At 44.4% G+C, this 15,675-nt stretch overlaps 2 protein-coding genes across 13 annotated transcripts in view; both read right to left on the bottom strand.

Moving 5' to 3' along the window:
- The window catches only part of PER3 (period circadian regulator 3), a 31,486-nt gene extending 23,019 nt beyond the window's left edge, over positions 1-8,467 (bottom strand). For 4 of the 12 annotated variants that reach the window (XM_083802709.1, XM_083802707.1, XM_083802712.1 and 1 more), the window contains exons 1-9: positions 7,849-8,464; positions 6,537-6,691; positions 5,847-5,962; positions 4,769-4,970; positions 4,082-4,130; positions 2,513-2,655; positions 2,051-2,129; positions 1,223-1,329; positions 833-989 (exon numbers count right to left, since the gene is read on the bottom strand). In XM_083802709.1, coding sequence (XP_083658835.1) covers positions 833-989; positions 1,223-1,329; positions 2,051-2,129; positions 2,513-2,655; positions 4,082-4,130; positions 4,769-4,970; positions 5,847-5,962; positions 6,537-6,691; positions 7,849-8,141 — 1,301 coding nt within the window. In that variant the 5' untranslated portion in view covers positions 8,142-8,464. Of the gene's footprint in view, positions 1-832; positions 990-1,222; positions 1,330-2,050; positions 2,130-2,512; positions 2,656-4,081; positions 4,131-4,768; positions 4,971-5,846; positions 5,963-6,536; positions 6,692-7,848 lie in introns of all 12 variants that reach the window. The other 8 variants (XR_014573305.1, XM_083802708.1, XM_083802710.1 and 5 more) reach the window with 5 other exon arrangements.
- Positions 8,468-8,993: 526 nt separating this feature from the next.
- VAMP3 (vesicle associated membrane protein 3) lies at positions 8,994-13,260 on the bottom strand. The gene is made up of 5 exons (XM_083802776.1): positions 13,112-13,260; positions 11,498-11,579; positions 10,698-10,856; positions 9,940-9,991; positions 8,994-9,182 (listed from the first exon to the last, which is right to left on the bottom strand). Coding segments are annotated over exons 1-5 (315 nt in total). The 5' UTR covers positions 13,114-13,260; the 3' UTR covers positions 8,994-9,162.
- Positions 13,261-15,675: the final 2,415 nt, after the last annotated feature.

Raw genomic sequence — 15,675 nt, forward strand, 5'->3', positions numbered from 1 at the left:
TAAGCCAGGGTAGTGAAGCTGTGATATGAAAACAGTGCTTCACATAAAGCCCCAGGATTTGGAGAAGACAGAACACCAGCACAGTAACATGAGTTAAGGTTGACAAGCATCTACCCCTCTGCCTCCATCACTCATAAAACAAATTCACATTCTAGAAAGCCTTGAAAAAAAGATCACTTTGAAAAGTCAAAAGGCCATCCCCAAAAAAGCCGTCTCCTACGAAAGAAACCAGGTAAGAGGACGCATCAGGCAGACATATTTCCAAATCTCTCGGAAACTAATGAGAAACATGAAAAAAGATTAACTTTCACATTCAGTACTAATCCCATTTTTTTAGAAAGAGATAAATACTTAGATTCTGTACCAGGTGAACCATCCCAAAGATAAGCGTACAGCCAAAATCTGCCTTGTTTTCCAATTAATGTTTTTTTTTTTTGAGCAAAACAAGAATGAAAGTCCATTAATTGTTTGTTAAAGTGATCCACTTTTACGTTCCTTTTTAGGTTTTATTTTGCTTATCTGAAACTGAAAATTTTGATTTAGGCATTTCCATTGTCACACTATTTGGACATCAAATGTGCATACACAGAATTAAAAAAAAGTAAGCTTTGCTTTTTATTTCAAAGTAATTTACTTCTTTTCATAATAAATGATAATGATAAATATAATAAATAAATGATAAATGATAATGTTATTAATAACAACAGTACTATTCAGAAGGAATGCAAGACAGGGCTTCTGTTCTGAAGGGCTGTAAGACATGCTAGACAGTTATCACAGACTACACAAGCAACATCAGCTCTAGTTCAGTTCAATTCTACAACTGACTTACGTTCGGACTTTGTGTCGGCCAATGATGAACACCACTTTTCTGCTCCATGGATTCACAAAACTGGACCAGCTGGTATCCAGTATGACATAATCCCCATTTTGAGTACAAAATCTAATGGGTAAGTGTTCAAAAGGGGACTGGCCAGCAAACTTCAAGACTGAGCAAAAACAACCAAGAAACAAGGTTTAGTTTACATTATGACACCGCAATGAAAGCACAAATATGCAGGACTGGAGAAGTCTGGAAGTCTAGTTTTGAATTTGCTTTGACATCAAATTGGTTGCTTTAATTTCTTTATTTTTGAACAGACTAGAAACCAGTCACACAATAAGCAATATGTGAATAATGTCAAGAAGAAATATAAATACCTTTTATGCCAACTGTACTTACTTTTACGGTGAACAGCAATCATCAAAGGACGATCTTCTGGGTGCAAATACATCAGCATGGATGTTCCAATTAAATCTTGAGGTAAGTAACCCAACAAAGGCACTGCTCTGAAACCCAAAAACGTTATCATTGATTACAATTTAGTCTTGAGTATTTACATCCTAAAACCTTTGCTTGTCAGTGAAGTCCCCGTGCATGATCCACAACAGCCTGAACTAAAGCTACAGAACATTTTCCAAACCATCTGATAATCTTTCCAGTGCACTGTAAACACCAATGACAAACATTTTTGTGCCTGAAGATTTAAGTCACAAGCAGTTTTGTGCTTCCGTATATGGAGGACAAAAAAGGGGATGGATGATCATGAAGAAAGAGGTCACAGGCAAAATGTCAGCAATAAATCTGACAGGGATGCTCTGAAGTGGGTTGTAAGAACACTCAGTTGTTTGCAGGAGACAACTTTTCTCTGGCCAAATCCATTTAAGCCAGCTCAGTTAAACTGCATCTCTGCACTGTAATTCTTCAGAGCCTTGTATGATGTGGGTTTTCCACTACTTGTATTAGCACAGGTCCCTGAAAACTGACTGCAGTCCTGTTTTATTTTACATTTTTAGTTAAAGGAGATTATGTTCTTGGAGTTCTAGATGTTTTTCAATGAGAAGACTAACACAAATAATTACTGAAAATTAACACAAAACTTATTTGTTAATGATAACTACTGCCAACTTCACAGTTCAAATAATTTACCTGGGTTTCCAGCTGCATTCCGAGAGGACTTTTTGCTACCTCTCCATACGTACCTCACCATTCTTAAGATTCAAATCTCACCTATCATCTATCTCAAGAAAAACACATCCTGGAGTGTGAGTGGTGGTGAAGATTCTTTTCTCCATAGGAATTCGAGGAGCTAATTGAAAAAGAAGTATTTACTGAAACAGAAAATATGCATTAAGACAGAAAATCTAACTTTTGCTCATGACAGAGCGTTATAGGCTCCTGAACTTTTTAACTGTTCACGGCTTTCTGATCAGTAACTCAAAGAGACATAACAAACTTTTAGGTGATATAGACTTCTCCAAAATATAAATGTAGTGAGATGAGGTCAAATGTTTCAGGGCCTATCAAAGGCTCATATGTTTTGGATACACATGCATGCATAAAAGCACGCACTCATATGCTCGAAGTTACAACGGCCAGACTACCCAAGAACAAATTCTAATCAAATGAAGCTGACTTTCATATACTGTATTTTCTTATTGGCTTGTGTTCCACAGGACTCTCCTGACTTGCCTTCATATCCAGAGTGAATTTTCTCAGCCAAAGCTAAGCAGCAGGATTCTGCATCTATGTGGACAGAAGTACACACGTGGACCAAGTACGGGGTGATTCGGAATGGGTAACAATGCGTTTCTTGTTCTTGATCTTTACCACCCCTGAGAAAAAGTAAAAGGGATTAACACATTGATATCAAGGCTCAGATGCTTTACGCCAATGCTGAAAGCCCTGCACAAGGATATTGTGCAGAGCACACAGAACCATATCATCAGAAAGAATCTCCTGAGGTCCTAGGCACAGTCCCATGCAATCACAGGCCAGCAATTCAGCAGTACAGTTGCTCCCCTCAAATCCAGTATGTGCATTGCCTCCAGTACGCGCATTGAAAGGCTGTTCCTGAATACCATTACCCTAATAGTTAAAGGCCACCTTCTAATTCTCAGCCCACATGAGAACCAATCATTTGTTCTTGTGCTCTCCTTCCAGTTAAATAGAGAAAATAAACAAACAAAAAAAACCCTGTTGTTTTATTCTGTACCATTTTAAGGCAAAAACTTGTTTCTCAGGTTTTGTTTCATTGACCTAATTAAGCAAGACTCCTCCAGCCTCAGCTCAGAAATAGTTGTTGTTCTGACAACTGAAATGTTGACAACTGAAAACTTCTGTTTGACTGAAATGAAACAAATAGAATTTGGATGTAACAGAAAGAGTTTAACCCACAAAAAAAACATTTTCATACTTAGTCCTTGTGTGTGCTTGTGAAAAAATATTTTTACTCAGGAAGCCCACATAGTTGAAAGGTTCTGTTACATAAAGGAAGGAGATGTTATATGAAAACATAAAAAAAAAAAAAAAAAGTATTGCGAAATGTTTACGCATCCTACAAACAGTTCCCCAAAGTAAAATTGAAATCTGCCCTGCTGAGTTCAAGAGACTTGAAGGATGATTTTAGAGCTTGGGTCTTTGAAACATGAATGTATCAGTGATCTACTGGAAGGCAGAATAAGTATTATATCTTCTCAGAACCAAACAGTTCCTACTGAAATCTGGAGGCCACCTGAGTCTGGAACAAAGTTGCACTCAAGATTACAGGCTAGCCTCTGTATTCTTCTTCTTTTAGCGATAAGATTAGCCAGGCACAAAGCAACAAATTGAATCCACAGTGACAGAAAGTAGTATCTCAGGATTCAGGTCTTGTATCTGGACTCAGGTGACTGAGTTTCTGTTACTACCTCTGTCACAAACTCCTGAACAATCTTAAGCAAAACACCCTTTGCCTCCACTTTCAAACTGTAAAAGGGAGAACAGTGCTTTTTCCACAAGAACATTCTTCTCCTGCACAGCAGTACTGAAAGAAACATGTATGAACAGTTTTCCTTCTATCCCACGCAAGTTTAACCATCACTATGGAAAAGATATTCAAAACATCCTGTTGGATGTTGATATTAAACAAAGTAAGTCATTTTTGTAATGGAGTTCTACAAGCTCACAATGGTCAGTCATAACAAGAAAATTGCTGTCTGCGCCCAGTATCATTCCCTAGGCCCAGCCTTCATAAACATAAAACTCTAACAGTGTACTTGCCTGATCCTGCAGAAAAAGGATTTCACCTGGGCATATTCATACAGAGAGGCTAAGAAGAAGAACATACATTGAAGGTATCAGTTCATATCCTAAAAAAGGTCACACCTATCAGAACTGTTTTGAACTCTGCATTCTCCAGGCTTTAAGAGCAAGACTAAAGTCTCACAACCTGCTCTATAATAGCTATTGATTTAGCTGTTCAACTGTCTGTTACCACTTCAAATATTTTTCTCTCTTGTCCAGCCCACTCACTTGGAGAAACTGCTGACCTGGAGCTAAATTCAGAGGAAATACACATGATCTAAAAAGCTTTTTCCAGTTCATTACCATGGAAAGCAAACGCTAAAATTTGTGAACCATGTACTAAAAACTATATACAACCAAGAGTTATGGGGAGAAGAAAATTCAGTAATAATTCACAGCAAGAAAATAATAACAGCTCCCCAGGGGTGCCACTGCTCTGATGGACAGGCATATGACCGGCTTGCAAAGTTCAGGAATCCCTAGCACGTTAGAGGACCCTACCTAAGGGTCCACTAATGGACCCTCTGATGTCCCACAGTCTTCTGTAGTGACAGCTCTGGACTTTGTCGCCTATATATATTGGTAGCATAAGCATTTAAAGCAAACAACCATTCTATCCAAATTCTGTGAAGACAGAAAGACAGATAAAGCATCAAGTCATACCTGTTTGATTTTCCACATTCCAAAGCGGCAGGTGGGACTGATCAGTATGTGTGTAGAACACACTCACATCCTGAGGGGCGAGCAGCTCTACGAACCGGGAAGAGTCCAACACTTTCTTCTTACAGTTTAGAATAGATGCTGCCTGCTTGGAAATATGCACTATGCGCCCAGAAAGCAGGGAAAACACAGCCACAAAGGTATCCTGGAAAACAAACGATGTTAAAGGCAATCCTCCTCCAACAGACAGAAGGAATATTGAAAGGAATAAAAAAAAAAAAAAAGCCAAAAAAACCCCAACAAACCAAACCCACAAAACATACAAACCACCACAGACCAAAACTGAAGAGAGAGGTACCAGAAAACGTGTTCTTAAGCTAGTGTTCAATTAAAATAGTGTGTGCGCTACTTAAATCTCCTGTGCTATTATAGCTCACTCGTTATTTGCAGAAGTGAGTAAGACTACAATATCAAAATCGAAGCATATTCCACTGACGCTTGCAATTTTCCAGAATGGTTATCAGTCCACAGACTTCTCCCCAGATTTCATAGTATTCACCATGATTCCACACACAAGAATATTCTACGATCTTTTTAACTTGCAGTATTTCTGATACAGCATCTAATAGCACTGAATCTCAAGAAGCACTCTTTTATTTGAAACAGAGCCAGAAACCATGAAACATACTGCAAAAAAATCAATCAATCAACAATCCAGGAGTACAAATAGAAACTAAAGACCTTCACAGCTATGGACTTGATCAGCTTTGAAAACATTCTGCTATGACCAACGCAGAATATTACTATGCTGTAAATGAATTCTAAGAGTCTCAGAGATCATGGTTGTGTCTAGGAAACAAGAAAAAAGAAAACACAGGTACTTTTTCACTTGCTTCTGTTGGGTATGCTAAGTCAGCTTTGATAAGCAGTAGCACTGACCTACCATTACTAACACAAAGATCTGTTTGAATAAAACTTAAGTGCTTTTCGTTTTTACACATTCTATTTAAAAAACGTATAATGAGACAAAATGGAGAGTGAAATAGCAAGTGATGATCTTGAGTGCTACTGAATTCCTTACACTGTTTTTTGGAGTGTGTTCTGATGCAACTGTCACCAACTCTTCTATGCTGTATGTCATCATATCTGTCTGAAACACTCTTCGATCATTCAAGGCCTGGAAAAACTCTTTGTTTGCTAATTGAAAAAAAAAAAAACAGGAAAAGCAAAACAAACACAAGGAAGTCAGTAACGGGACAATTTTGAAAGTATTTCTTACAGCCCTCATACTTTTGTCATCTTTTTAGGTGAGGCCCAGGTTGAGATGAGGAAAGTCTGTGTAATGACAAAGGAAAAAGGCATAGTGATTATACTATTGGAGTGACCTATTTATGTTATAGAAAAGAAGCACAGGAAAAATAGAAAAGACAGAATGTGATGGCAAAAGAATAAATTTAGCTACTTAGTTTTGTTTGAAAACAGATTATCTAGTAAGTTTTTGAGGTGGGACAAGAATGTTGTTTTTTCAAACACACACATGGCAAGTTATTTGTACACGCCTATTTGCGGCTGCACCCTGAATAAAAGAAAAGCAGTGGACACTTAAATAGAAAAGATAACATCATGATTAAAAAGCAATGGTTCAAAAAGTTAATTCTTTGCAGGATAAGTAAAATACTTTCCTTTTTTTAATGCTATCTGTTGCCAGACATATCTATTCAGAACAAGCTGCTGTATGGCTTCTGCACTTCCATTTTTTTTCCACGCTTACCTTGGACCTGTTGGACACACTGCAAAGCATAATTGAGAGCACTGATGGTACTGGGCTTGCTGGAACTCCTTTTATCTTCAGGCAAACACTTTTTCATTTCTTGGATCATCATCATCATGAGGTCTTTGTGAGACTGGCTCCAATCCAACTGATCACTGTAAAACCAAAGTTAGACCTTGCTGGGGATTTCTGGTATAGAAGCTTTTTTTCCCTCTCACAAAATTATTCACTAAATTACCACTACATGGGCTTAGCTTCAGATTCACAAAATATAAGGAAAAGACCTAATGTTCATTCACTGTTATTTGCTGTTGTATCTTGCCGACTTCTTTGCTACCTAACCATTTCTCCTCTAACCTTCCTCCTTTCCAATTCCAGCACATTACGGATGGCAAAGGCATCGCAACCAAACTGCTAGCTGTTTATCAATTAAAAATAAGCTGATGTTTACTACAGATTTTTCTAAATCTTGCTGGTATGAAAATCATTAATAGATGTTTACTCTTTGTGTAAGTAAGTCTTTCTAGTTTTGAAGTCTGCATCTGATTAAAAACAATTCACAGGACCATGAGGTCCTCAAAATACACCTGATGCAAAAATTTCACTCTTCACATGATTTACGTGCCTTCGTTACAACAGAGCAGTAGGACCCCGCAGCTGCAAGGTTATTAACAAGCAAAATCTCCCACTTCTTACTTTTACTTATTTCACTGGCTGAAACAGAAGCAGTCAATACCCTCAAAACGTAGACTGATTCTAATCTTACAGGTGAGATACAAACACAGTTATTTTAACTAACTGTTGTCCTTTTGGCATTTTATTAGAAACATTCTCACTACATAAATCACTAAAAAAGCTTAACTACTATGTATTAATTTTACATGCAAATTCAACGTTGCATGAATTATGGCTCTCAAATTGCTTAAAAAAAAACACAACAGAAGTGCCTCATTGAATTTCTGAGCATTCTCAAAAAGCATTATTTAATTCTGCTTTACTACTGCTAAATGCAATCTTTAGATTATATTTAGAGGCCACAAAAGGTTTGTGGATATATCTAGATCTGCCAATCTATGTATCTGACAAACAGCTTAGGAGGAATCATGCAACAACAATCTAACCTACACCTGAGTCCATTACAAACATCGTGGTTTGCAATGCACAGAAGCTTCCTTGTAGGACTGAAGTAATTCAACCCTGACAAGAGCTCTGAACCACAAATACATCAAATCCTCGGTTCTGACGTTAGCTCTCTGCTCAAGTACGTTCATTCAAGTAGCAGGACGGTCAGCTCCACACGCTGCCAAGTTACCTGTTGTTAACTTCGCTCTGCCTCCTGAAACTTCGAGCTGAACTGCCGTTCGACTCGTAGCTGAAGAAATCGCTTCTGCTGGATTTCGGTCCATCGCACCGCTTCCTACCGGAGCTGGCTCCCACGCGTGTACCGCAACGTAACTCCGCATCTTCCCGCCGCCCTCCCTCCTGCTTCCCCAAGCCAGCTGCGTTAAACGCCGCCTCCCGCCCGCTCCCAGCGCCCGGCGCGGCAGACGAGGGCCGGCCCGCGCCCCGCTCCGAGCGGCTGCCCTGGGGCTCGCTCCCGTCCATCGCGGAGCAGGGAAGCGCTCCGGCGCCGGGACATCGAACGCCACGGCCCGGCTCGTCAGCAAGCTCGCGCCCCTTCGCCTACAGCGCAGGAGGGTCTCGTGAACCTCTCACGGAGGAAAAAAACCAACAGGCAACTCCCGGAGAACACCGGGAAACGAAGCTCCTCTTCCCCCGCCGCAGCCCGGGTCGGGGCTTTCCTCCGTCGCTCCAGCGCGCGCTCCCCCCTCCTCCAGGTACGCCGGCCCCTCCGGCCGGCCGCGAGGGAGCGCGCACCGGGCCACCTCCGCTCCGCAGCCCGCGGCCGCTCCGCCCTCCCGAGCCCGACCCGCTGCGGGCCGCGCGCTTACGTAACGGCCGCCGCACGCGGCCCCGCCGCCCCACACACCGCGGCCACGTGCGCCGCGCCCCCCCCGCCCACACAGAGACAGGAGGCGGGAGCGGGTCCAGAGCCACTTTATTGGAGGGGCCGGCGCGCGGCGGGGGCGGCGCCCCGCCCCTCACGCGCCGCCGCACGCGGCCCCCGTGCGCGCGCCAGCCCCGCGGCCACGTGCGGCGCCGCCGCCCCCGGGGCGGCCCCCGGCGGTAGTGCTGGCGGGGCGGCTCCGGGGCTCCGCGTCGTTAAGGCTGGGCGAGAGCGGGAGCCAGAGGCACTTCCGACAAGGCGGGGGCGAGCCCCTCTGAAATGGCACCGAGCGGGGGTAGGCAGGAGAGGAGGATCGAGGAGAAATCCCGGCCCCAACTACAGAGCCTGTAACCGATTACAGCATCAGCTGCGGAAGCTTTGAGAACCACATCCTCCTCCCCAGCTCTGTGCTCCCCGTTCACCAAGGCACTGTGCAAGTGGCGGGCTGTGCTTGTTAGTATTTGTATTAGGAGTGTCTTAAGGCAACCAGGTAAAGTTAGCATTTCAGTAATCAGAATAGGTTTGCTTTAAACAGCAGATGGGCTGAAAACACAGCAGGTTTGAATTGGAGAGGCTGAAGACAGACACCTTCAGTGGACTGGAGTTTCTTCCTGTAACTCATGAAAACGCACTCCAGACTATAAAAAGAAGAAAAATTGAACAGTGGACAGTCTCCTTCAGCCCTCTACGATAACAATCTTGTATTTTAAGAATTTAAGATCCTAGAGATAGGTAAAGAGGGATTTAAGAGTTTTCCACATTGGTTTTCCTGCTTTTAGTTTTCCCGTATTCTTGTGCACATTTCTCATCTAGGACTATGTTGCTAATGTTTATTATCATAACAAAAAACTGCAGTGTTTGTTTCCGTATTACAGCACAAACTTGTTTTGTCCTCTCAAGAAATAGAGAGTACATACTCTAGAATTCAAAACAGAGTCTGAGCTGTATGCTCCCTGGCTTACTATTCTGATCCAGCCTTGGTACCATTTCACCTGGCAGTAGCAAAGTCTCTGCTTGAAAGAAGTCTGCCTAGTATAACAGGACCTATTGCACTGAAAAGGATTCATCTAGCAAGAAACTGGGACAGACGGGACAGTCAAGGGAGGGATATGGTATTTCTCCTGCAATATGCAGCTGTAAAAACAAGGGCATTCATAAGCCAGTGGGGTTCTCAGTTTCACATTGCACAGGTGTGTGAAATTCAGCTATTGGGGCTCTTACAGTGGTCATTTACCACTCACTCCAAGTCAACAATAGTTAAAGTGGTCACTGATATTTTAAATTTACATATACACCTTCATCTCAATATCTCAGCTTTCTTTAAACTTTACTAGTCAGTGAATTAACCCTATCTATTCCAACTGTATAACAAATATCCATTTCAGTGAAACTTACCAATAATGATGATGATGATAAAGAGAACAACAGCTATCAAAATTGCCCACATCTGTGAAGAAAGTCAGACAACACTTACTATAAGCAGTACAGCAGCATTAACAGGCCTTTAGAGTACAGGAAATCAGCCCTTGCAAAGTACTTTTGCTTTGTGGGGTACATTTAACATTGTAATTAAAACTTTTTCAGTAAACAGTTTTTAATTCACCATTACCACTTAGAGATGGTAAGCTGTGTAACACGGGCAAATTGGAGTAGACCAACAAGTTCTTCTCCGCTATGCCTCCATCCACAGCGCGTTTCAGGTGACCATAAAACCAGGAATAACGAACTTAAACATCATTTCTCCTCTTATCCTACACCACATTTTCCATTGTCTTCGTTGCTCACTAATGAGGACTCCAATCTTTGCCAATAGCTACGACTATAGGAGACTGAATGAGCTCCTTCTGCAGTCCAGTGCTTGCTTGCGTATTAACTCAACCTATGCATTTATCACCTTTTTACTCCTGCTCCCCAACGCCTCAGATTGTAGTGTTTCCCTGTGGCCATTACCATCTTTGACAGTGTCTTGTATCAAGCAGCATGGCTGGTAATCCAGCTTTTGGTTGCTTTACCAGAACACTACCATGTTTTAAAACTAGATGCTGTAACAAGTAACACTGGCTGAAGTCCCTGTTACTTCTGCCATTTGAGATGCTGACCGTAATGCTGTTAGTTGTGATACTGAATATTATAAGTGTACAAGCCATGATTACCTTACAGTTCTTCCACCAATACTTTCTTTTCAGCTTGGCTGCGCTGGTCTCAAACTGGGAAGCTCCTGCTTGCAGTGCATCAGCACGGTCATCCAGCTCTGACAGCTTCTGATCGCGTTCCAATACTTTGTCCACATTTACTCTCATGATGTCAACAACCTACATCAGGAAGTTATCAGCTTTATCAATTGCATGCAAAACATGGTGCTCTTAATGTTCTCTAAGGAGTACAAGCTATTGCCTTTTAGGTTATCAAAACAAGACAGACTTAGAAACTTAGACAAGACTCTTGAATTCACCTGCAGCAGGACGTTTGAGTGTCAGTACTGCCAGTTGTGCTGGTATTCCCTTAAACCTGGGAAGTAATTCCTAACTAGCTCCAGAAGGAGCTGAGGCATTTAAATACAATAGTCAACCATATGTCAAAAATATTGTTGGTAACCAGGCTAGCTTTTGGCCTTCCCCAAAGACTCAACATGATACTTGGAGGTGAGCCTTCTTTGCTACTGTAAAGGAGAAAGCTTGGTCTCTGTAAAGATTATCTTTGCTTAAGGCAATCCATCAAGCAGTGAGTTCACAACTTGCATTTGGACACTGGTACCCACTTACCCACTCCAGCTGGATTATTATTTAAGAAGTTTTCAAGAGTTAAAGTGACAAGTATAATAAAGAAAGCTGAATGATACTAAGCTTCACCAGGTTATGTAATGACTATATAACCACTCTGACAAAAATATCTGTTCTAGTTACCAGAGTTTCCTAAGGAAAAGGACTACAATGTTAATAAACTAAACTTTTACCTCATCCACTTGATGTTGAGTCTGCTGAAGTCGACGATTACTGCCAGCAGCCACATTTGAGCTTCCAGGAACACTGGCTGACCTGCAGTAAAGAAAGTCATCAGTATTCTGCTTTTTACAGATTGTTTGTTTTTAAGTTGATATGCATAGAATATACAAGTTACCTGACACTCCTGAAAACAGGAAACTTTGATCCTTAAAATAAACAGGGCAGTTTCCTTTCCTGCTGGACAAGTGATTCTTTAGCAGCTGACTATGGGTGTAAGTCACACTGCATGCCAAATCTCCTGCCAATGAATTGGTTCATGTGCTAAAAGACAGTAGTGACTGGGTAACGCTATAATTTATAATAAAGCACATGACAACTCCAGTAGGGGTTCATAGGGTTCAGATATTCAAGAGGTTGGGCTCAGTGGTGTTCCCCCCGTGCCCCAGCACAAACACTACTCTTCAAAACAGTTTACAAAAAATTAAGTACAGAAACTTAATGGTTGTTCTATTTATGTGCTCTTCTTGTGGCTGCCTTCTCCTGTTCTTTGAAAGAGTTGACATTGAGCAAGAAAAAGCACAAGAAGGAATGGGCACTCAGCATGTACAACAGTTTACCTCTGGTTAGCTTGAAGCTTATAACCTTAGGTTGTACCTTTCTAACCTGGTACAACATTCCACATCTTCATAATTGATGCAACCGTCCTTCGTGGTTTCTCATACTATTTTCACAGCTTTAATGACTCTTCATAATTGACGCAACCATCCTTCGTGGTTTCTCATACTATTTTCACAGCTTTAATGACTTTTTATTGTCTATCTTTTAACTACCTGCACTCGTTTTGCTTTTCCATGTTTTCATTTTTTTCTGCATCACATACATGTACGATTGAATGTCACCTGATGTCCAGAAAGCTGAATCTGAATGTTGGCTGTCTTTACACATTTGGACATTGGATTCAAATTTACATTTAAAGGAAACAAACATATGCATACACAAGCACCAAGCCAGGTAGCCTCTGACAAGGCTCAAAAGTAGTCCATGCTCTAATGACAAAGCAACTGCTGTTGGGTTTTGGCATTTCAGTCACCCTTTCACGCTGTTTTAGCGCTAGTCCAAAGCTAAATAGACTCAAAAAAAAGTAAAACTACTTTCTGAGGTTCCAAACACAACAAACCAGTCACTAGAAACTTGTCTCTCATTTCGTTGGCTGCAAAGGCAATACCTTCCGCGAAGACCCCTCGGGCTGGTAGAACTCCACCTAGCTTGCCGCAAAGAAGCCCGGACAGGACAGGATGCCCCACCCGAGCAGGAGTCTGGCACCCAGCCCGCGCCGCGAGCACAGCCCAACTTACGCCTGGGCTCGGCCTCCCGCTCGCGGCCCGAAGCGGAGCCGCTCTCGGAAGGCCCCGCCCGCGGGCGGCACCGGCCCAGGAACACCCAGCCGCCACCAGCGACCCGGGCCGGGCCGGGCCGGGCCGGAAAGGCCGCCGCGCCCTGGGCCTGCTCCCGCCGCCACCCGCCCACCCGACCGGCCGGCCGCCGCCACTCCCGGGCCGCTCCCCAGCTCCCCCGGCCGCGGGGGACCCCGAGGCGCGGCCCAGCGCCCCCCTGCCCGCACTCACATCCTGCCGGCGGGGGCCGCGCCGAGCGCGTCCTGACGGGGCCCAACGGGAACTGCGCGCGGCTCCGGCGGCGTCCGGGAAGTGACGCAGCGGGCGGGGCGGGGCGGGGCCCTGTCTGGGCCCGCCCCTGGGACGGGGCGAGGCGGGGCGCAACGCGCGGGGCGCGGCCGCTGGGGGCCGCGGTGCCGGGTGCTGACGTCGTGATCGGTGACGTCAAGGTGGCCGCCTACTGCCCGCGCGCGTGGCCGTGCGCGTGGCCGTGCGCGTGGCCGTGCGCGTGGCCGTGCCCGGCAGTGTGCGCGCGCTGCCCCCGCGGCCCGCCGTGCGCTCCCCTGGCTGCCCGCGGTTGTGTCCCAGCGCCCGGCCCCGGTCTGCTGACGCCGAGGGGCGATTTCGGGACCCCGCCGTGTGCCGGGGTGGGGGGGGTGGGGGTCCCTTTTTTAGTGGTAACCGTTCGTGCGCGGCTCAGCCGAAGGCAGGGAAGGTGCTGAGGAGGGAAGCAGGGCGGCCCCATCGGCACGGGGCACCTGACGCCGGCTGCTTGCATCCCGCTGCTGAGGGCAGGACACGCAGCTCCTGCCAGAATCCGCACCGGGGAGGGTCGGGCTGGGCAGTACAGACAAAACTTTGCAGTGAGAGGGGCCAGCCGCTGACACAGGCTTCCTAGAGAGGTGGCTGATGCCCCGTGCCTGTCAGCACTTGAGGGGCATTTAGGCAATGCTTTCAGTACCGTGCTTTAACTTCTGGTTAGCCCTGAAGAGGTCAGGCAGCTGGACTTGATGATCTTTGTAGGTCCTGCCTGACTGTTCTGTTCTGTTCTCTTCTATTCAAACTGTAAAGGTCTGTTGGAGTGCCCCGAGCCCAGAAGTATATCTGGGCTCGTTTCTGAGACCTAGCTGGGTTATGCCAGTACTGGACCTGGCTGGGATTGCATTAATGTTCATCTCAGTCTGTATGGTGTTGTATTTTTGATTCGTGGCCAAATAAGTGTTGATAACGTACCGATGTTTTGGCTGTTGCAGAACAGGCCTGCACAGTGTCAAGGCCTTCTCTGTTTCTCATGCCACCCCCCGCAGCAAGTAGGCTGGGTATGGTGGGAGAAGGGCCCAGCCGAGCTGTGGGATACGCCGTGCCAGATAAAATTATCCTCAGCAACAGAATGGGGGGAGGGGGTGTGTGCGTGCATGAGTGCATGTGTGTCTTTTCAAGGTCTCCGTCTGCTGGTCGGAGGTTATGCGTGATTGCCTTTGCATCCTTTCTGTATTTTTATTTGTTTTCCTTTTCCTTCATTTATTACACTGTTTTTATCTCCAGTTGTTGTTGTTTTTTCTCCTTACTATTGCTCTTACAATTCTCTTCCTCTGGGGGGTGGGGGGGGGAATGAACATTGGGTGGGTGTTTAATTTCTGTCTACCTAACATAATGCCAAAGGAGAACTCAGGAATTAATGGGCACAGGGAAGCAGAGAAGAACCTGTGAGCAAACTGTGGCATTATGTAACAATGGTGATTTACTTTTAGAGGGAAATACAGTTAAATTTTCACTATAGTCCAGAAGAAACTCTTAATGAAATCTCATCTTCTGTTGCACTTACGGGTTTTGGAAGAATTTACTCATAAGAGTACTGACACAGTCTCACAGACCAGATAATTAAATTTTTTAAGCTGTTTTACCCTGTTAGGCTAGCCTCCCAGTCAGGTACAATAGTTGCATTACTGAGGGTTGGGTCATGTAACTTATGTATCCGTTATCTCTTATGTATCTGTTATGTTTTCTATCAGTGCAATAATTAGCTGTTAATTCTAATTATTATTGTGTTATTAGATGTTCTCTCTTAGGCTTCTGTATCTGCAGGCCTCATGAATTCTACTAAGATTTACCCTTATTTTTTGTGTAGTGTAGGAGTTAGCATTCTAGTACTAGGTGTGCATAGTTTTTCAGTAAGAACGCCAACATCCTGGAGTTCAGGATCCTGCATGGAGGAAGCAGGCCAATTAGTAGGACTGCAGTACTGGACTTCAGGAGCACAGACTTTGGCCTCTTCAGGGACCTACTTGCAGGAATCCCATGGGTTAGGGCTCTAGAAGGCTGGTGTGTGGGTATCCAGGAGAACTGGTTAATATTCAAGCATTGCTTCCTTCAAGCTCTAGATCAGTGCATCCCTATGAGCGAGAAGCCAAGCAAACGGGGCAGGAGACCTGCATGGATGAGCAAGGAGTAACAAAGGATACAGGAAAGGCAGGTACTGAATGCATTCTTTGCTTCAGTCTCTACTGCTAAGGCATGAATTCCAGACCCTGGAAACAAGAGAGGAAGTCTGGAGAAAGGAGGACTTTCCCTTGGTTGAGGAGGACGGGTTAGAGATTATTTAGGCAAAGTTGATAGCCACAAATCCTTGGGCCCCGATAGGATGCACCCATGAGTGCGGAGGGAACCGGCAGATGTTATTGCTAGGCCACTCTCCATCATCTTTCTAAGGTTGTGGACAACAGGAGAGGTGCCTGAGGACAGGAAGAAAGCCGGTGTCACGCAAGGCTTCAAATGGGGGCAAGGAGGAGGACCCA

The sequence above is a fragment of the Anser anser genome (genome assembly GCF_964211835.1).
Source record: "Anser anser genome assembly, chromosome: 17".
NCBI lineage: Eukaryota > Metazoa > Chordata > Aves > Anseriformes > Anatidae > Anser > Anser anser.

Bases quoted from the DNA above. Each gene is read 5' to 3' on its own strand.
- VAMP3 (XM_083802776.1), bottom strand. The intron at 10,857-11,497 runs GTAAAAGTTTAG...TTCCTGATGTAG, and splicing joins CTCAACATCAAGTGGATGAG to GTTGTTGACATCATGAGAGT. The intron at 9,183-9,939 runs GTAAGTTTCACT...TTCTTTTTATAG, and splicing joins TATCATCATCATCATTATTG to TCTGGAGTGCGTTTTCATGA.